The sequence below is a fragment of the Lampetra fluviatilis genome, chromosome 32 (assembly GCF_964198595.1).
Source record: "Lampetra fluviatilis chromosome 32, kcLamFluv1.1, whole genome shotgun sequence".
NCBI lineage: Eukaryota > Metazoa > Chordata > Hyperoartia > Petromyzontiformes > Petromyzontidae > Lampetra > Lampetra fluviatilis.
This window is the reverse complement of record NC_136306.1, coordinates 447,931-471,487: the sequence shown is the minus strand read 5'-3', so window position 1 is coordinate 471,487 and position 23,557 is coordinate 447,931. Positions and strand designations below refer to the sequence as shown.

At 53.9% G+C, this 23,557-nt stretch overlaps 1 protein-coding gene across 1 annotated transcript; it reads right to left on the bottom strand.

Annotated features, from left to right (window-relative positions):
- Window positions 1–666: 666 nt before the first annotated feature.
- LOC144943608 (dual specificity protein phosphatase 7-like) lies at window positions 667–23,494 on the bottom strand. Its single transcript, XM_078871215.1, has 3 exons — window positions 22,929–23,494; window positions 2,674–3,141; window positions 667–2,054 (listed from the first exon to the last, which is right to left on the bottom strand). The coding sequence occupies exons 1-3, from the start codon at window positions 23,341–23,343 to the stop codon at window positions 1,735–1,737; spliced, it is 1,203 nt and encodes a 400-aa protein (XP_078727341.1). The 5' UTR covers window positions 23,344–23,494; the 3' UTR covers window positions 667–1,734.
- Between the last annotated feature and the right edge of the window lie 63 nt (window positions 23,495–23,557).

Sequence of the window (23,557 nt, the reverse complement as noted above, 5' to 3'; positions counted from 1 at the left end):
GTGACAAAGGGGAGCCCATATGGGTAGCCTCATTCTGTTTGTAGAAGGTGCCATTCCAGGTAAAATAGGTGTTGGTGAGGCAATGCCTAACCAGCGCAGGTGCATCAGAATTCAATCCATGTTGGACTAAGTCCTCAATTATTGTTAGGGTGTCCGGTACTGGGACTTTGGTAAACAAAGATACTACATCAAAGCTGACGAGGATGTCATCAGGAGATAGTACCATGTCCTTAACCATAGAGACTAATTGGGTTGAGTTGAGTACTGCCGAAGAGGTCTTGCCTGTGAAGGGGAGCCGAGTATCTGATAGAAAACGGGCTAGTTTGTACGTAGGAGAGTTTATCGTCGACACGATGGGTCGTAGCGGGGTGCCTTCTTTATGGATTTTGGGTAGACCATAGAGTCTGGGAGGTCTTGCCGCCGATGGTTTTGTGAGATCGTGTGAATGTAAAATAAATAAATATTCAGATTCTGTAAATGTGTCGTACACCCCACCTCCACCCGACGCGGCCAAACCTCACCCTTGGCCGCCCTGTGCCAACAATGGGCCGGCTATGCTTTTTTTCCACTGTGGAGAACGGGAACCTTCGAAGGATCATTCAGAAACACGGCCGATTTTATTTATACTCAAAATATGTTTTATTTGTACAAGATATACATCTTTGATTTCACCTCTGTACAAATGTCCCCGATGTTTAGGGAAATGTGTGAGCGCGCGATCGCTTTTAAAAGCGGAGTTGCAGCTGCTAACATGAAAACACGGAGCTGCATCCCGACGACACAGGAGGTCTCATGCAGAAAAACAAAGTTTCATTTTTATGTAGGAGTCCCAATGTTTGGGCCGCCCCATATACAAAGTCACGAAACTAACACGCTTACCTATGGCAATAACGGTTTGCAAAACATTCTGCGTGGCTTTTCACAGCACGCCTCTTGCAGGGTTAAGGGGTGAAGATCGCCCCGATGAAGAATCGACTTGCGCAGCGTCGGTTTCGTCTCAGAAGTGCCTCTTGGAGCGATCGCCACCGCCAGCCACCGAGCCAGGGACGGTGTGATCCACGCAGCTACACTTTTGTGACCGGTCAACAGGTTTACACCTCGACCAACGCCGGGTCGTAGAGACGCGCCGCATTACGGCAGAGTTAGGTCAATGGGGGCCTGGTTGAGCAGACGCGGTGAGCAGTGGTTTCTCATCTCCCGGGGGCTGCTCCCCGACCTGAGGCTCTGCCGATCGTGGGATTGCCGAAAATGACATTTGTTCACCGTACGAGATGTTGGCTATCACACAGGCAATATGAAAGTGGTGATACAATCCAAAAGTATTTACAGATTAAAACGTGTTTCAATGTCTTTCTTCACAAAACACTTAAGTATCCATTTTAAACAGTTGTCTTCAAAAAAATAACATCTATTCCAGATTTCTGGCTGTTCAATTTACACGAATCTGACAACGGTACATCAAAGGACCTAAAAAGCTGTCATTCAGATGGCCACACCTTCAAAATTAAACCACATTTGACTATTCAGAGATCAGACCCTATGAAGTTAACCATTCAATCAAGCGCTCATTGTGCTTCTAGCCAAACGCCGCCACACGACCACCGTCCTGCCTCGAAGACCGAGCACTTGGTGACGCTCGGCACAATTAAGCGGTGGTGGCTACGACGACGATGACGACAACGGCGATCGGATTTCAAGAAATCCGCGCAGTGAGCCGAGTCCCGCCCCGGGACCTCACGTGGACTCGATGGCCTCCACCAGACCGAAAGCGTTGTGACTGGCGGGCGTCGTAAAAAAGAGACGGAGCTCGCGGCTGCGCCGGTTGTCGCATGGCGCCGGGCTGCCGAGGCCAAGGCGGCGCTCGAAGTCCAGCAGCTGCCCCATGAAGTTGAAGTTGGGCGATATGTTGGACTTCTTGTGCTTCACGAAGTCGTAGGCGTCGTTGAGGGGCAGGCTGAGCTTCTGCATGAGGTAGGCCACGGTGACCGTCACCGACCTGCTGATGCCGGCCAGGCAATGAACCAGCACGCCACACTGTTTGTTCCGGGCCTCGTCTGAAAAGAGGAGAAAGAAAGTAAATGTGAACATCGTTTTCCTTCAACCGCGCTCACGGGCTTATTTGACCAGGCCTCACATAGAGACCACGGTTATATCGGAACAGCGACGCAGCGCACACACCGTGCAGATATCGGATGCGCACCATATGGCTTGAAACGCAACACCATCGCCTCAGTTAACAAGCGTAAACATTGGCTAAATATAGAATTCGCCACGATAAATACACGTCAGTTTATCATGTAAGCTTTTGCAACCAATATCATCCATAATACAGGTGTTTTGGGTTAGGTCGCGTAAATATAAATATGGAACGAAACAGGAGGGTTTCTCCACACATCTGGCTGCCGCCTGATGATGCCGGTTGTAATTATTGGCAAAACATCGTACTCAAATTGTAAATGTTGTGGAATTGCTTTCCAAAACACCGGTGTGCTGTACTAGTAACGAATTGGCATGTTCTGCTTACGTGACAAACCTTAATTCTTGGCTGTGTCGGGTAATGGCGGGTTTAACAACACATTTATATATTTACGTGATCTAACCAAAAAAAAACTTTCTTATGGATAAATGCGCGTTCTTATCGTTCTGTTGGCCGACGCTTGAAGATGCACTCACCAATGAAGGCGATGGCCTCTGGGAAGAACTGTGACAGGTTCTGGTTCCAGTGATCGGAGATGGGTATCTGCTTATATTTGAAGTCGGCGATGCACTCGAAGGTGTTGGGCAGATTGGGCGTCACGTTGAGGATGTAGCGAATGCCGTGCTGGGCCAGCGCCTCCATGTTTGACGAGTCCTGCGCGCAGCCCAGGAAGAGGTGGGGCAGGATCTGGATGGGGCACTGCATCGGCGGGGCCGGGCTGCCCTCCTCAGATGAGAACCGCGAGGAGGAGGACGAGGACGAGTCCTCGGCGGATGCGCTGGCCACGTCGGAGTCTCCATCGGACGAATCGGAGCTGATGGCGAGGCTGCTGAGGCTCAGCGCTGTGGGGCAGCCGGGAGCGCAAGGACACTTGGAGCTGGGCGCGCACACGTTGCTCGCCTCGCAGTGCTGCGGGTACGCATTCCTAAAGCCGTCGAAGCCGCCTGTCGACAGAGAACGACGACAACAACGTGAGGATAAGGATACGCGTCGCAATGGCTATCTTACAGACACAGGTGTGGGATACACAACATCACGGTGGGAACTTACAGCCCTTTGTCAATCTACTGCTGGTTGAAGGCTTCGCCATGCCGTTTCGGCACTAGCCTGGGGTTCTGACCATACCTCACCACACTGGTCGGTGCATGCTCATTGGTGATTGATCCTCTTTAGAGCGTATAAACTAGCTACTGCCCCTTCTCTCTTAGATGCAAGTTGTATTGCTCCATTCTTTACTTTATTAACATTCGTCCTGGTCTTTTGAGTTTTCGTCAAGTTAAACTCGACTCAGTTTGCTCGCCCATCAAGCAGCTTGCGGATTTAGCGACAGAGCTGCTGGATGACTTTAAAGTGACCGTTTCTAACTTCGCCCTGGCCCAAGTAAGGAGGCGGCACAGGCGAACAAGCCGATATAAGAACACAGCCGCCATGCGGGACCAGCCCCTCGGAGACGCGCTCCCATGAAGTGAGCATGCAACCGCAGTTAAGCACACGGTGCAGCAGCGAAGCAGAGAGCCAGAGCTGTGTCACATTCCCTGACGTCCACCCCGTGTTCAAGAGGCTCTCGGCAATACAAGGGGGCCCGAGCAACTACCACAAGTGACACTTGTGGTGTTCTGCCCTTTCCTCTTTCCCACCTATCCCCTCATCCTTTAATTCTTTCTAACTGCTTTTTGTCCATAATAAAGGTTTTTGTTGGGTTAGTTCACGCAAATATAAATGTGTCATTTAACCCACCCAAGCCAATTAGTGAGATTTGTCATGTAAACAAAAGTGCCAATTACTACTTCAGCACACCGGTGTGTTGAAGCGTGAACCCACAACATTTACAATTTAAGCTCAACGTTTCGCTGGTGATTACAACCAGCTTCATCAGGCAATTTGCCAGAATTGTGAAAAAGTCTTCCTGTTTCGGTCTTAATGGCACATTTATATTTACGCGAGCTAACGCAAAAAAAACTTTTCTTTGGATAACATTGGTCTCCAAAGCCTACTACTACTACGCGGTAAACTGCTTTTTGTGTTTAGTTTGTTGCCCACCCCCTCCCCCCGTACCTCCGATGAGCACGGTTGGCCACATATGGTGCGAACTAAGTTCAACACACACACATCCCATTTTGAGTCTCTTATATCGCTGACCTCCATTCTGCCCTCCTATCTCCCAGAGTCCCCGTAGAGGCTCCCCTTTCCTTCTCCCACACCAGGGGCATCCTCAATCCATCCATACCACATTGGTCACCATGAACTTCCACGTCGCGCATCATGTCGTCCCATGAATGGTGAAATTCGGTTATGGCAATTGTCCTTCTGCTAACTGGTGAGGTGAAACTATGATGGAAACAAAAAATAGGCTTCGTTAAAATCTTGCGCACGTGGCGGTTTTTTATCTATTCGGCTGTGTGGGGGTGGGTGGTCGTAGTTGTTTACATGGCCTCACCTGAAACTGTATCGTGAATCATAAACGGTGGTTGACTCCACACGAATCACCCTAGCGTCAGGACTATAAATCTACAAACTATTTTTTATTTTACCAGGTAAGACCCATTTAGCTGTGTAGCTCTTTTTCTTTTTAAATCCTTTATATTAAGTTCACTTGCTTGCTTGCTTGCGTGCTTACGACCGTGCAAATCTTTCGGTCGTTTTTTAACCCACTTCCCGTGATCCAATCGAGCTGAAATTTTGCACACATACTCGTTGTGCGTGACAATTTATTTTCGTGAAAAATTTTTTCCAAAATTTTCCACTTTTTAGGAAAAAAAAAAATCATATTTAATTTAAAATACCAATGTGATAAAAGTGAAACTCTTACTCAAGAAAAACATAAATGAATAATAAGATAAAACCCATGCCACGCATATAAAGGATTTATAGTGAAAAACTTTGTTTTTACGGGTTAATTTTTTCAGAATCGACCTAGCCATCACAAATGATAGTTCGACGAAGTGGCTTATCATGTGATAATGTATCGCAGTCAAACACTCGAAAAGCGTGATCTTGATTCTAAACGTGGAGGGAAAAACTGGAGGACCCGGATAAAAATCCATGCGACCACAGGGAGAGAGACACGCAAACTCCAAATATACAGGCGTCAGGGTCGGGATTGAACCCACAGCCTCCTGCATACCAAGCGAGGTAGTTAACATCTCGCCACCGTGGCAATGAACACCATAGTTACCGGCCACCCTCGCATAGATCATTCAGAGTCCCTCAATTTTTTGCGTGTGTTTAGTTAGTTGTCCTTCTCCCGCACCGCCTCCGATTGGCACGGTAGGTTACGTGCGATGCGAAAGAAGTTCAACGTACATACAACGCATGGTCAAACCTCCCGGAAGCTGGACTCCAGTAAGCCACAATTCTGGGTATGCAATAAAGGCTCCCTGAAAACGACTAGGTTGGGTTTCACAAAAAAAAATCGAAATACTCGAAGCATAGCCGGAAAGGCCTCTGGCCCTAGAGTCGCCACAGATAGAGAGGTCCACTGCACTGTACACTGTTCACGCCGGAGGAATTTGTTCACATTTCTAGAATTACAAAAAAGCTGAGCAAAGATTTTATAAAAATCTGTGTTCTGGTTTTTTTACGTCGGTTTTGTGACATTTTAAGAACAGGATTTTTTTTTGTTGTAAGTTATCTATTGGCACGATAAAAATCTCTCTCTGTCACATGAACAATGGGCAGACATCAAAAGTGACGAGTAATATATCCTCAACTGAACACATCACGATCTGGGGGCCGTGATTTGATTTGTCTCTGTTCTTTGAGCCTTGCGGTTGGCTATGTACGGTGCGAAAGAAGTTCAACATACATCCAAAGACCCCCCGTAAAACCCTAACAGACTGTTGGGGCTAAGTGCTGTTAGCGAGCACCTCTGAAGGCCGGCACAACACACGAGGGGGTGGGTGGCCAGCCCCACGCACGGGCACCTTTTGTCTCCCCAGTGGCGATGTTTACACACCAAGTACTCATTTTAGGCCGAGTCGACCGAGGGGAGGCCCAAAGACGCAGTGCACCACTCGCATACAACTCGCACCAGGGCCTGACGCTGGGGTGGTTTTGTTGCTGTGCTTTCGGGAGTATGAAAATCAATGGCAACGAACGAAGTCTCTGCTGAATCCGTGTGTGTGGTCAGCGTCCGCGGAACTTTGAGAGCGCGCGTGGGCCTCCACAGGTGTTGGGGACCCTGGGCGGTTTCGCCAGGGCTCAACAAACGCGGAAAGCTGCTTCGAGCAGCAAAGTCTCAGGAGAAGGTGGCGATGATGATCGGCTTAAAGAGTCGGGGCTCACTTTGTTTGAATAAAGGCGAGAAGCAGAACTGGACATTCTGGTTCTGCGTGCTGCATCATGGGTGGTCAGCCGTGACCCCACGCGATTTACAAGACCGCGAAGGAAGCGCTTGCGACATCCTGAGACATCGTTTGTCGGGTGGTTACAACACGAGGGATTTTTTTTTGCAATCCCCTAATCACCGAACCGTGGAGCAATGTCGTCTGCAGAGAGTGGAACTGCCGGTTCAACACGGCACGGTGGCACTCGGCCTTTCCTCGTTAACGCAATTTTAACGTGGAAAGGCCGAGTTGTTGTGGCACCTTCCGAGACGAGAGATTGGGCCGATGAATTCTGTTCACCACCGAAACTCCAACGCCACCACCACAGCAGCCTCCGCCGCAACTTCCTGATATCGGCAGGAAAAGGCTTGCGGACACCATAACGAATGCTGGCCATGACAGGCTTCTTTAAACAAAATGGTCCTCAGAACTTTCCGTTTGCCCCTTTGTGTACGCCGTGCAATCCATGATTGGCCGACCGTGCACCAGGCCCATGAGCTGGGGGCTCGTGGCCGCATGGAGGTAAACGTCTCATGAACACCCCCCCGGGGTGATCTCGTCCCTGTTGTCTACGGGTGTGGCGTGCTGGCCACCCACACCCCCCTCGTGCGCTGTGCCGGCCTTCAGAGGTGCCAGCTGACAGCACTTGCCCCAACAGTCTGTTACAGGCCAGTGGTTGGCTGTGGACTCGGCTAACCGAGTTTGCAATTCTAGGTCAAGGCTGACGTCACCGACACGCGATATCAACACTGGTCTTCCTCCCGGACTTCACCAACCTGGACTGACCAGCGTGGTGAAGTATGGTTAAACCCCCCGATGCAGTGCTGGATTATCCTAGTAGCAAAAGTAGCTACATACAGTATGCTACAGGCCCCGCACTTTCAAGGCCCTGTGCTAAATGCTTTCAAGCTATCAATTGCGTACTCTGGGTCTTTCGGTAAAGTCAGGTAGATAGAAAAATAATAGAAAATCACGACGTTTTAATCGCAACACAAGCAATCGTCTTCAGGTGAAAAATACAGCAGGCATACTGCTGAGGCAGTGATTCTGCACTTGCTCTATTACCATAGTACTATACTGCCTTCAACTTTTATGAATGCCTGGGTGTTTAATGTTAGCATTTTGTCGTATTATCTGGCTGTATAGAAAATGAAAAAATAAAATTACTTTACTATGCAAGATAAAAATTAGTGTTTTAATATTTATGTTTGTTTTTATTTAGGGCCCCTTTATAACATATGCAGAAGGCCCTGCACTAGCTTAATCCGGCACTGCCCCGATGAACGACCATGAGGCTTTAATCCTCATGGTGGTCGTTGATAGAATGGTTGGAGATGTGTTCACGCGATCTCTCGCCATGATTGGGTTTCCACTGACGACTAAAGATGATAACAGGAAGGCTTGCTATTGTGTGTGAATGACACCCACTACCTGTGATACACCTTGTCCAGTCATGACCTCCCTGTCATCCGATAATTTACAACGGGGGGGGGGGGGTGCTGACTCCGCAGATCGCATCAAGCAAACTGCACGTGTGAGCTGCCTCCTATTCAAGTCAAGATTCAAGCTACGATTCCAAAGCAGGAAATGTTCTAACAGAGGCGTATTTAGAGAAATCTCAATGGGCGACGGGGAGGGAGGGGGGTCCCGAAATGTCAATTTAAAAAAAATATAGGGGCCCCCTACTTTAATTGCTAAATCTGGCCCTACGTAAAAATCAAACAAAATTCAAAGCGACGTTCTCTTCTGCACGAACGACGTCGTCACATGTGCAGCGTCGTTGTCAGACATTGTGTAGGGGTCTTACGGAGGGAATATGTGTCGAGCTGATATGTATGGGATCCAACGGGAAACTAGCACAGTGGGCGGGGCTACGTCAGTGCACGGGCAGGTGCCCTCTACGACGTCCGCGCTTCGGACGTTACGATCCCCCGGGGCCCCACCCCTCAGGGAGGGGGATGTATAAAAGGGGAATGTATCGGGGGGCTAGGGAGAGTTGGGTTAGCTAAGAAGAGAAGACGGAAGACGTCCCAGATAGAGCCCTGGTCTCCCCCTGCTACGCCGTCCTTGTCAGGACCGCGCAGGCTCGAGTCAGTGGCGTGGTGCCAGAGCCAGAGCCAGGGTTGGTCTGGACTCTGAGTGCCGGGCCCGACTGACCAGTGTCGGGCCAAGATAGCCTCCCCTAGTCCACGAGAGGAGGACTCTGAGGCAGGCTAGGGTTAGCCTAGAGGTGTGTCCTCAGATAGACGGGTGAGGGGGCCGATACCCCCTCAGTGTGTATGTCACAACGTGTGGTGTTAAATAAACAAGTGTGCCTCCAACTCCGGTGTGAACGAGTCATAAGCGTTACTACATCTGGCGTCAGAAGTAAACAACGAACATGGACACGCGCCGAACAGCTCGGGCCGGGGTACAGGAGGCGGAGGACACCGCGGGAAGTGCGGTACCAGAGACGGCTGAGGGGGCCAACGAGCAGCCGGGACCGAATGCGTCCTTACCGGGCCATCGGGAGGAAGGGGAGTCGCTGTCCGACGGGCTGCGGCTGGCACACGCGAGGTTGGCGGAGCTGCTATACGCTGCTGCCGCCACACTCGAGACCATCACTCGGCTGGGGGCTGCTGGACCACCGCGAGGCGAGGACAGCCGACGGCCGTTGCACCTTCCCGCCATTTCTAACGACGGCACTTTTGAAAGTCCCGCCATCGCCGCAGCAGCTGCCGAGGGCGTGGCCAACCTCAACTTGGGGTCCGACATCGACTCCGCTGGAGCTGCCGCGTCACCGCCTTCGGACGGAGCGTCACTATCTGCGCGACAGGCGATTACAGCTGCCGTTCGTGCTGACGCTCGGCCGAGTCGCGGGGACATCAAAGTGCGGCCCTCCACGGCGGTCGCGGCACTACACCAAAGACTACCCCCGCTGAAGGAGTTCGTGGCTGAGGAGGGCGACTGGGGGGGATTTCAGCGGCGCTTCCTCGCGCACCAAGAGATGGCGGGGTGGTCAGACGACGAAGCCCTCTGCGCACTACCGGCGCTCCTGGACGGCGACGCCCTCGCCGCTCTTACGTCCGCATCGAGGGACAAGCGCTCTACTCTTCAGATGGCGCTGCAATTGCTGGCTGGGGTTTACGGACCATCGGCCGAGTGTAGGCAGCGATTCTACGACCGCCAGCGGGGTGCGAAGGAGTCGCCCCTCGCCTACCGTACCAGCCTTCTGGCGCTCGCAAAGACGGCCTTCCCTCGTATGGATGACCAAGGCGTCGACGCCATGGTCACCGAGAAGATCCTTCTGCTGGCGGACGACCTGGACGTCGCCATCGTCGCGCAGGAGGACGTGGAGATGGGTTCCCTCCAAGCGGCGCGCCTCCTCCACGCCAACCTCCTGTCGCAGCGAAGGAAGGCCAGCAGGGCAGCTGCCGGCCGTACGGTGGCTGCCGTCACCTCACCGACGGAGGAGGTCTACGCCGCCGACTTCCGACAGCAGCAACGGATGGGAGCGCGGGCGGACCGGGATGGCCCGACCCGCCCCGACCGCCCGTCTTCACCACCTGCGCTCCCGCGCTGCTATAACTGCGGCGTCCGGGGCCACGTCGCCTTGGGGTGCCGTTCTCCTCGACAGCGGGGGACGACGCCTCGCCGGGACGCCGGCCCTCCTCCTCCTCCTCCTCCCAAGCTCCACCGACATGACCCGGCGAGTCGCGGCACCCCACATGTTTGGCCAAAGCACACACCCGTTACACATGTACACACCGCAACGAACGGGGGGCCAACATTGCACGCCATGGGGCCAACACGAACCACTATGGGGACCAAATTCGAACCAGCCCAGTGGTCCGTGTTGGCCCATCGCGTTCTAGCTGCGCCGTCGGGCTCGTCGGCCGTAGTAGGGTATATTGACGGGATCGAAGTGCGTATCCTCGTCGATACAGGTGCGTCGGCAACCATCATTTCGGAACTAATATACAACATTCTCCCTGTCCAAAGTCGTCCCTTGCTACCGGTTAATGTGCCATTCTACGCTGCTAACGGGGGCTCACTGGGTATCATGGGGCAGATTCGCGCGCAAATTTCGATCGGTGATATTAAATTGTCCGGCCCTATTTTTGTGTCCTCCTCGCTGGCGGTTCCGTGCCTGCTGGGGACGGATTTCTTGGGCAAAATGCCGATTCGGATCATGATTAATCAGGGTTGCATTGAACTCCCGTCGGGACGGCGGATGGCGTTTTTGCCTTCCCCTACTACGGATCGTTCGGCGCTCGCGACGGTACCCGCGTTTGTAGTTCAGACGGTTCGCGTGCCGCCAGGGGCACAAATGTTGGTACCCCTGAAGCTTCGTAGGCCCTTCGCTAAGGGTGTTGGGGACCAGGGTGTCCTGCTCGGCCCATCTAGGGCTGGGGTTAGCGGGCCGCATTTGATTCCCGCTCAGACCATTGTAAGGGGGGACTCCAGGTAAAGATACACGTGTATATACGCTCGTCCTACGGTTTTCGTATTTATTCGCGGGGGGGGTTCGTCGGATTATTTTTTTCTTTCTTCCTGGTGTTCTGCTCGTTGCGTTATTGTTGAAAAAAATGAGGCACACGCTGGGGTATCGAGGGCTGAATAAACTTTTATTGTCGATGTTGCAGCCGGGACGGCTGCGAGCTGTACAGGGGGGGGTGATGTAGGGGTCTTACGGAGGGAATATGTGTCGAGCTGATATGTATGGGATCCAACGGGAAACTAGCACAGTGGGCGGGGCTACGTCAGTGCACGGGCAGGTGCCCTCTACGACGTCCGCGCTTCGGACGTTACGATCCCCCGGGGCCCCACCCCTCAGGGAGGGGGATGTATAAAAGGGGAATGTATCGGGGGGCTAGGGAGAGTTGGGTTAGCTAAGAAGAGAAGACGGAAGACGTCCCAGATAGAGCCCTGGTCTCCCCCTGCTACGCCGTCCTTGTCAGGACCGCGCAGGCTCGAGTCAGTGGCGTGGTGCCAGAGCCAGAGCCAGGGTTGGTCTGGACTCTGAGTGCCGGGCCCGACTGACCAGTGTCGGGCCAAGATAGCCTCCCCTAGTCCACGAGAGGAGGACTCTGAGGCAGGCTAGGGTTAGCCTAGAGGTGTGTCCTCAGATAGACGGGTGAGGGGGCCGATACCCCCTCAGTGTGTATGTCACAACGTGTGGTGTTAAATAAACAAGTGTGCCTCCAACTCCGGTGTGAACGAGTCATAAGCGTTACTACAATTGTATATAGCATTGCTATGCACACTTATCTGTCGTAGCAGACACATCCATTGGGGGTGGTAACCCGGGAAGGGCAGGATGAGCCGGGCCGTTGGGACACTAGTTTCTCCCAGCGCCAAGGTCACACACTCACTCACCACACTGCAGGTCACACACACACACTCCCCACACTGCAGGTCACACACACCACACTGCAGGTCCACACACTGACCACATAATAGGTCACCCACACACCACACTGCAGGTCACACACACACTCACCACACTGCAGGTCACATATACACTCACCACACTGCAGGTCACACACACTCACCACACTACAGGTCACACACACACTCACCACACTGCAGGTCACACACACTCACCACACTGCAGGTCACACACACACTCACCAGACTGCAGGTCACACACACTCACCACACTGCAGGTCACCCACTCCACACTGCAGGTCACACACACACTCACACACTCACCACACTACAGGTCACACACACACTCACCACACTACAGGTCACACACACAAAATCACCACACTGCAGATCACACACACACACTCACCACACGACAGGTCACACACACTCACCACACTGCAGGTCACACACACACACACACCACTACAGGTCACACACACACTCACCACACCATAGGTCACACACATACACTCACCACACCACAGGTCACACACATACACTCACCACACCATAGGTCACACACACACACTCACCACACTGCAGATCACACACACTCACCACACTGCAGGTCACATACACATACTCACCACTATACAGGTCACACACACACACACTCAACACACTACAGGTCACACACACACTCACCACACTGCAAGTCACACACCCTCACACACCACACTGCAGGTCACACTCACACTCACCACACAACAAGTCACACACACACTCACCACACTGCAGGTCACACACACACACCACACTGCAGGTCACACACACACTCACCACACCGCAGGTCACACACACACACTCACCACACTGCAGGTCACACACACACACTCACCACACTGCAGGTCACACACACACTCACCAAACTACAGGTCACACACACACACACACTCACCACACTACAGGTCACACACACAAAATCACCACACTGCAGATCACACACACACACTCACCACACGACAGGTCACACACACTCACCACACTGCAGGTCACACACACACACACACCACTACAGGTCACACACACACTCACCACACCATAGGTCACACACATACACTCACCACACCACAGGTCACACACATACACTCACCACACCATAGGTCACACACACACACTCACCACACTGCAGATCACACACACTCACCACACTGCAGGTCACATACACATACTCACCACTATACAGGTCACACACACACACACTCAACACACTACAGGTCACACACACACTCACCACACTGCAAGTCACACACCCTCACACACCACACTGCAGGTCACACTCACACTCACCACACAACAAGTCACACACACACTCACCACACTGCAGGTCACACACACACACCACACTGCAGGTCACACACACACTCACCACACCGCAGGTCACACACACACACACTCACCACACTGCAGGTCACACACACACACTCACCACACTGCAGGTCACACACACACTCACCACACTACAGGTCACACACACACACACACACTCACCACACCACAGGTCACACACACACTCACCACACTGCAAATCACACACCCTCACACACCACACTGCAGGTCACACTCACACTCACCACACAGCAGGTCACACACACACTCACACACTCACCACACTACAGGTCACACACACACACTCACTACACTACAGGTCACACACACACACACACTCACCACACCACAGGTCACACACACACTCACCACACAACAAGTCACACACACACACACTCACCACACCACAGGTCACACACACACTCACCACACCACAGGTCACACACACACACCACACTACAGGTCACACTCACCACACTGCAGGTCACACACACACTAACCACACTACAGGTCACACACACACACACCACACTACAGGTCACACACATACACTCACCACACCACAGGTCACACACATACACTCACCACACCATAGGTCACACACACACTCACCACACTGCAGGTCACACACACACACACACTCAACAGGTCACACACACACTCACCACACTGCAGGTCACACACACACACCACACTGCAGGTCACACACACACTCACCACACCGCAGGTCACACACACACACTCACCACACTGCAGGTCACACACACACACTCACCACACAACAGGTCACACACACACACACTCACCACACTGCAGGTCACACACACACACTCACCACACTGCAGGTCACACACACACACACTCACCACACTACAGGTCACACACACACACACACTCACCACACTGCAGGTCACACACACACACACTCACCACACTACAGGTCACACACACACACACTCACCACACTGCAGGTCACACACACACACTCACCACACTGCAGGTCACACACACACACTCACCACACTGCAGGTCACACACACACTCACCACACTAAAGGTCACACACACACACTCACCACACTGCAGGTCACACACACACACCACATTGCAGGTCACACACACACTCACCACACCGCAGGTCACACACACACACTAACCACACTGCAGGTCACACACACACTCACCACACTGCAGGTCACACACACACACTCACCACACTGCAGGTCACACACACACACTCACCACACTGCAGGTCACACACACACTCACCACACTGCAGGTCACACACACACACTCACCACACAACAGGTCACACACACACACACTCACCACACTGCAGGTCACACACACACACTCACCACACTGCAGGTCACACACACACTCACCACACTACAGGTCACACACATACACTCACCACACAACAGGTCACACACTCACCACACTGCAGGTCACACACACACTCACCACACTACAGGTCACACACACACACTCACCACACTGCAAGTCACACACCCTCACACACCGCACTGCAGGTCACACTCACACTCACCACACTGCAGGTCACACACACACTCACCACACAACAAGTCACACACACACTCACCACACTGCAAGTCACACACACACTCACCACACAACAAGTCACACACACACTCACCACACTGCAAGTCACACACACTCACACACCACACTGCAGGTCACACTCACACTCACCACACTGCAGGTCACACACACACACTCACCACACTGCAGGTCACACACACACTCACCACACTACAGGTCACACACATACACTCACCACACAACAGGTCACACACACACTCACCACACTGCAGGTCACACACACACTCACCACACTACAGGTCACACACACACACTCACCACACTGCAAGTCACACACCCTCACACACCACACTGCAGGTCACAATCACACTCACCACACTGCAGGTCACACACACACTCACCACACCACAGGTCACACACACACACTCACCACACCACAGGTCACACACACACTCACCACACAACAAGTCACACACACACACACTCACCACACCACAGGTCACACACACACTCACCACACCACAGGTCACACACACACACCACACTACAGGTCACACTCACCACACTGCAGGTCACACACACACTAACCACACTGCAGGTCACACTCACACTCACCACACTGCAGGTCACACACACACTCACCACACTGCAGGTCACACACACACACACTCACCACACAACAGGTCACACACACACACTCACCACACTGCAGGTCACACACACACACTCACCACACTGCAGGTCACACACACACTCACCACACTGCAGGTCACACACACACACTCACCACACAACAGGTTACACACACACACACACTCACCACACTGCAGGTCACACACACACACTCACCACACTGCAGGTCACACACACACTCACTATACTACAGGTCACACACACACACTCACCACACTACAGGTCACACACACACTCACCACACTACAGGTCACACACATACACTCACCACACAACAGGTCACACACACACTCACCACACTGCAGGTCACACACACACTCACCACACTACAGGTCACACACACACACTCACCACACTGCAAGTCACACACCCTCACACACCACACTGCAGGTCACACTCACACTCACCACACTGCAGGTCACACACACACTCACCACACAACAAGTCACACACACACTCACCACACTGCAAGTCACACACACTCACACACCACACTGCAGGTCACACTCACACTCACCACACTGCAGGTCACACACACACTCACCACACCACAGGTCACACACACACACTCACCACACCACAGGTCACACACACACTCACCACACAACAAGTCACACACACACACACTCACCACACCACAGGTCACACACACACTCACCACACCACAGGTCACACACACACACCACACTACAGGTCACACTCACCACACTGCAGGTCACACACACATAACCACACTACAGGTCACACACACACACACCACACTACAGGTCACACACATACGCTCACCACACCACAGGTCACACACATACACTCACCACACCATAGGTCACACACACACACACTCACCACACTGCAGGTCACACACACACACACACTCAACAGGTCACACACACACTCACCACACTGCAGGTCACACACACCACACTGCAGGTCACACACACACACTCACCACACTGCAGGTCACACACACACTCACCACACTGCAGGTCACACACACACACTCACCACACAACAGGTCACACACACACACACTCACCACACTGCAGGTCACACACACACACTCACCACACTGCAGGTCACACACACACACACTCACCACACTACAGGTCACACACACACACACACTCACCACACTGCAGGTCACACACACACACACTCACCACACTACAGGTCACACACACACACACTCACCACACTGCAGGTCACACACACACACTCACCACACTGCAGGTCACACACACACTCACCACACTACAGGTCACACACACACTCACCACACCACAGGTCACACACACACTCACCACACTGCAAGTCACACAACCTCACACACCACACTGCAGATCACACACACACACTCACCACACTACAGGTCACACACACACACCACACTACAGGTCACACACACACACTCACCACTATACAGGTCACACACACACACACTCAACACACTACAGGTCACACACACACTCACCACACTGCAGGTCACACACACACACCACACTGCAGGTCACACACACACTCACCACACCGCAGGTCACACACACTCACCACACTGCAGGTCACACACACACTCACCACACTGCAGGTCACACACACACACTCACCACACAACAAGTCACACACACACACACACTCACCACACTGCAGGTCACACACACACACTCACCACACTGCAGGTCACACACACACTCACCACACTGCAGGTCACACACACACACTCACCACACAACAGGTCACACACACACACTCACCACACTGCAGGTCACACACACACACTCACCACACTGCAGGTCACACACACACTCACCATACTACAGGTCACACACACACACTCACCACACTACAGGTCACACACACACTCACCACACAACAGGTCACACACACACTCACCACACTGCAGGTCACACACACACTCACCACACTACAGGTCACACACACACACTCACCACACTGCAAGTCACACACCCTCACACACCACACTGCAGGTCACACTCACACTCACCACACTGCAGGTCACACACACACTCACCACACAACAAGTCACACACACACTCACCACACTGCAAGTCACACACACTCACACACCACACTGCAGGTCACACACACACTCACCACACCACAGGTCACAAACACACTCACCACACCACAGGTCACACACACACACCACACTACAGGTCACACTCACCACACTGCAGGTCACACACACACTAACCACACTGCAGGTCACACTCACACTCACCACACTGCAGGTCACACACACACTCACCACACTGCAGCTCACACACACACACTCACCACACAACAGGTCACATACACACACACACTCACCACACTGCAGGTCACACACACACACTCACCACACTGCAGGTCACACACACACTCACCATACTGCAGGTCACACACACACACACACTCACCACACAACAGGTCATACACACACACACACTCACCACACTGCAGGTCACACACACACACTCTCCACACTGCAGGGCACACACACACTCACCATACTACAGGTCACACACACACACTCACCACACTACAGGTCACACACACACTCACCACACTACAGGTCACACACATACACTCACCACACAACAGGTCACACACACACTCACCACACTGCAGGTCACACACACACTCACCACACTACAGGTCACACACACACACTCACCACACTGCAAGTCACACACCCTCACACACCACACTCACCACACTGCAGGTCACACACACACTCACCACACAACAAGTCACACACACACTCACCACACTGCAAGTCACACACACTCACACACCACACTGCAGGTCACACTCACACTCACCACACTGCAGGTCACACACACACTCACCACACCACAGGTCACACACACACACTCACCACACCACAGGTCACACACACACTCACCACGCAACAAGTCACACACACACACACTCACCACACCACAGGTCACACACACACTCACCACACCACAGGTCACACACACACACACCACACTACAGGTCACACTCACCACACTGCAGGTCACACACACACTCACCACACCACAGGTCACACACACACACTCACCACGCAACAAGTCACACACACACACACTCACCACACCACAGGACACACACACACTCACCACACCACAGGTCACACACACACTCACCACACAACAATTCACACACACACACTCACCACACTGCAGGTCACACACACACGCACCACACTAGAGGTCACACACACACGCACCAAACTACAGGTCACACACACACACACACTCACCACACCACAGGTCACACACACACACACTCACCACACTGCAAGTCACACACACACTCACCACACTACAGGTCACACACACACACTCACCACAATACAGGTCACACACACACTCACCACACTGCAGGTCACACACACACACTCACCACACTGCAGGTCACACACACACTCACCACACTGCAGGTCACACACACACACTCACCACACTGCAGGTCACACACACACTCACCACACTGCAGGTCACACACACACACTCACCACACAACAGGTCACACACACACACTCACCACACTGCAGGTCACACACACACACTCACCACACTGCAGGTCACACACACACTCACCATACTACAGGTCACACACACACACTCACCACACTACAGGTCACACACACACTCACCACACTACAGGTCACTCACATACACTCACCACACAACAGGTCACACACACACTCACCACACTGCAGGTCACACACAAACTCACCACACTACAGGTCACACACACACACTCACCACACTGCAAGTCACACACCCTCACACACCACACTGCAGGTCACACTCACACTCACCACACTGCAGGTCACACACACTCACCACACAACAAGTCACACACACACTCACCACACTGCAAGTCACACACACACACACCACACTACAGGTCATACACACACACTCATTACACTGCAGGTGTGTATGTGACCTGTAGTGTGGTGTGTGTGTGTGTGACCTGTAGTGTGGGGAGTGTGTGTGTGACCTGCAGTGTGGTGAGGGTGTGTGTGTGTGTGACCTGCTGTGTGGTGAGTGTGTGTGTGTGACCTGCAGTGTGGTGAGTGTGTGTGTGACCTATATAGTGGTGAGTGTGTGTGTGTGTGACCTGTTGTGTGGTGAGTGTGTGTGTGTGTGACTTGTAGTGTGGTGTGTGTCTGACCTGTAGTGTGGTGAGTGTGTGTGTGTGACCTGCAGTGTTTTAAGTGTGTGTGTGACCTGTATAGTGGTGAGTCTGTGTGTGTGTGACCTGTAGTGTGGTTGAGTGTGTGTGTGACCTGTAGTGTGGTGAGTGTGTGTGTGTGTGTGACCTGCAGTGTGGTGAGTGTGTGTGTGTGTGACCTGTAGTGTGGTTGAGTGTGTGTGTGACCTGTAGTGTGGTGAGTGTGTGTGTGTGTGACCTGCAGTGTGGTGAGTGTGTGTGTGTGACCTGTGGTGAGTGTGTGTGTGTGACCTGTGGTGAGTGTGTGACCTGTGGTGAGTGTGTGTGTGACCTGTATAGTGGTGAGTGTGTGTGTGTGACTTGTAGTGTTGTGAGTGTGTGTCTGACCTATAGTGTGGTGAGTGTGTGTGTGTGACTTGTAGTGTGGTGAGTGTGTGTGACCTGTAGTGTGGTGAGTGTGTGTGTGTGACCTGTGGTGAGTGTGTGTGACCTGTAGGGTGGTGAGTGTGTGTGTGACCTGTGGTGAGTGTGTGTGACCTGTGGTGAGTGTGTGTGACCTGTGGTCAGTGTGTGTGTGACCTGTGGTGAGTGTGTGTGACCTGTGGTGAGTGTGTGTGTGACCTGTAGTGTGGTGAGTGTGTGTGTGACCTGTGGTGAGTGTGTGTGACCTGTGGTGAGTGTGTGTGTGACCTGTGGTGAGTGTGTGTGTGACCTGTAGTGTGGTGAGTGTGTGCGTGTGACCTGTGGTGAGTGTGTGTGACCTGTGGTGAGTGTGTGTGTGGTCTATTGTTGGCGAGCACCCTGCTAGTTGCTGTAAACAGCTGTGTGTGTCCCCTCGCTACGCCCGCTGCTGAGCTGCGACCCCTGCGGGAAGGACGCGCGGGGGGGGGGGCGGCTCTCCCCGCGGTGGAGTCGCGGCGCGGAGCCAGCGCCTCTAGCCCCCCCCTCCAGCCCCAGCTCGCCTCTGGCTGTTTACGAGCCAGGGATTGGGTTGGGGGCGCGCTGGGGTTGTGTGCGGCTGCTGCTGCTGCGTTGGTGGCCGCACGGGGCCTCGGTGCCAGGCTGTTGCTTCTCCCTGAGCCGGCAAGACGCGGGCGAGACCCGGCCAACCGTGGGTGGGGATCGCGTTTGGTTTTATGGCGTTCGGCATCGAAAATAAAGATCATCGGCAGGGCGATGCCGCTACCACGTTTGTTGTTGTTTGTTTGTGAACGGGAAAGTAAATACAAGAGCCACAGTGGTGCGATTGTGGCCATGCAACTCAAACTGTGGAGCGTGTCGCGTAACACCACTGTAGTCTGCATTCCTTCATCAGAGATGGGGGAAGAGCAAACCTACTGGAACTCTCTCTCTCCAGAATGCCTCGACGTTGCTATTTAGACCATTTTGCCGTCAAACGCAAAAATAGAAGAGTCAAACTATTTACATACTCCCATTGTGTGGTCACATGGCTTGTTTGGTCCAATTGTGTATGGGTGGTAGATGACAATAGACGTGAGTGTTTCACGTGCAGTGGGCAGTGTCGAACGATCTGGTCCACTCAACGCGTCGCTGCTCTTAGCCAATGCGACTCTCCACATGTTGTATTCTTGCGTGGGCCGAACCCACAAACGAACACGGCTCGCCTCGGGACAAATTACACAATGGGGATTACACGACGGCAACCATCGCCCCCTACTGGCAGACTCCGTGCCCGACCCGTGCCTCGACCCGTGCTGACCCGTGCCTCGACCCGTGCCCGACCCGTGCCGGACTGCCGAGTCACTTTGTGCCGCACAGGGAAGGCAGCTGCCCCGTCAAACGAGATGTGATGTAAGAGAAGTGAACGTTTCCATCTCAGTCCCGTACAACTATAACCACTCAAAATTGTAACAATGTACAACTGTGGTTGTTTAAGAAGTGACCATCGAGTGGTTGTGTGCGGAGTGCCGTTCGTTGCTGTGTTTGAGTATCTGCCACACGTGCCCACCCCAGGTGATGCCCATCCAAGGCGGCGAGATGTTAACTACCTCGCCTGGTATGCAGAACGTCGTGGGGTCGATCCCGACCCTGACACCTACTGTATATTTGGAGTTTGGATCAATCTGTACGCCTTGCAAACCCCGAGTACACACGAGTCGAATGTTTTCAGCCTTTCGTTCGTAACCCGCCCACCACTTCCCGAAGTATTCATTGGCGGCGACGTTTTCCCACAACGATCGATGATGTCACGACAGCACCCTGAACTCGGCCACGGCTAACGGCAGTGGCGAGCGATATCTGAACTGGCCCTGCACCCCGTGAAGTATGGCCATAGACAAAACATCCCCCGTGTAGCCTTAACAGACTGTTGGGGCAAGTGTTGTTAGCGAGCACCTATGAAGGCCGGGACGGCACACGAGGGGAGTGGGTGGCCAGCACCACGCCCGACCGCCTTTGTCTCCCGAGTGGCGCTGTTTACTACACAACGCATCAGGTACTCATTTGAGACCTAGGGGAGGCCCAGGACCGGTTCAGATAATCGTCACTGGTGTTGGCCGTGAACGGGAATCGAACCCGGGTCGCCGGGTTCATAGCGCAGCGTAGCGCTAACCGCTACACCACCGCTCCCCATTAACCCTGATGACCGACCCGGTGTGGGGACAGCCTCTATCCAGCAGTGGATTGACACAGGGCCCGTATATTATTTGGAAAGACGGAGGGAAATCTGACGCGCGGTACGCTCAGGACACGCTGGGGTGTGTTTCGCTGATCGTAGAACGAGCTTCACCATCGCTCAGCCCTCGGTGAACGGGTGCTCGGATGTTGTTGACGTTTGAGTCCGAGAGGGTTGTCCAGACAGCCACGCTGCTCGCGGATGACAAGCAGCGTGAGACGAGCAGACTGCGCTAGTCACCACCCAGCGTACTCGCAGTCGCACTCAGGGACCGCCCGGGTTCACGGGACGCCGTGCACCCCGGCATGTGACAAATGCAGTCACACTCGCGGATATACCCCAACGCTGGGCAGATAAACATCACGACGCATCGACAAGTTGACGGACCGGTAGATTAACGACGCATCACCGCACCGTGTCTATCCACCGCTGGATGAGGGGCCTCTTCACGCCGCGTCGGTCACGGGGGGGGGGGGGTGAGTTGTGTTTGTTGTTTCACCCTGCTTCACAGGCGAGCCGAGCGCGCGTGTCGGCAAACCTCCCTGGGGCGAGTGCGCGGAGGTGCGAGATCGCTTCTCCCTCACCCTGCAGGAACGACGCCTCGCACCCCTCCTCGCGCAGGCGCCTCAGGATGAGCGCCAGCACGGAGCCGCCGCCGCCGTCCTCGCCACAGTCGCCGCTGTCCGCCCCGTACAGGAGCACCGCGTGGCTCTTGCAGCGGCGGGCGAACGCGTCCTTGTGGCGCTGCTCGGGGATGAGCGAGCGCACGGGCAGAGAGCCCTTGCGCAGGCGGCGCAGCATGAGCCCCGGGGGCACGCAGAGGCTGAGCGCGCCGCGCACCCGCGCCTCGCGGAACGCCTCCGGGGCGCGCACGTCGAGCAGCAGCAGCGGCGGCGCGCCGCGCTCCAAACCGCGGCTCAGCCACTCCGGGGAGCGGGCACGGCCGCCCGCCTCCCTCCGCCCGTCCGCCTGTCCGTCCTCCTCCCCCCCGTCATACATCCTCGCCTCTGCCGCGTCTCCCCGAGTAGCCGTGCTGCGGTGCCGCGGTGACTCCACCTCCTGCACCTCACCCCGTGCCGTGCCGCCGCTCCGAGGTCCACCGACTGCGACGTGGAGTGCCGCGAGCGCGGTGCTTGGCGCGTCACCCGACTCACCGACTCACCGACCCCCCCTCCTCCTCCTCTCGCCGCTCTCCTCTCGTTCCCTCCGCCCG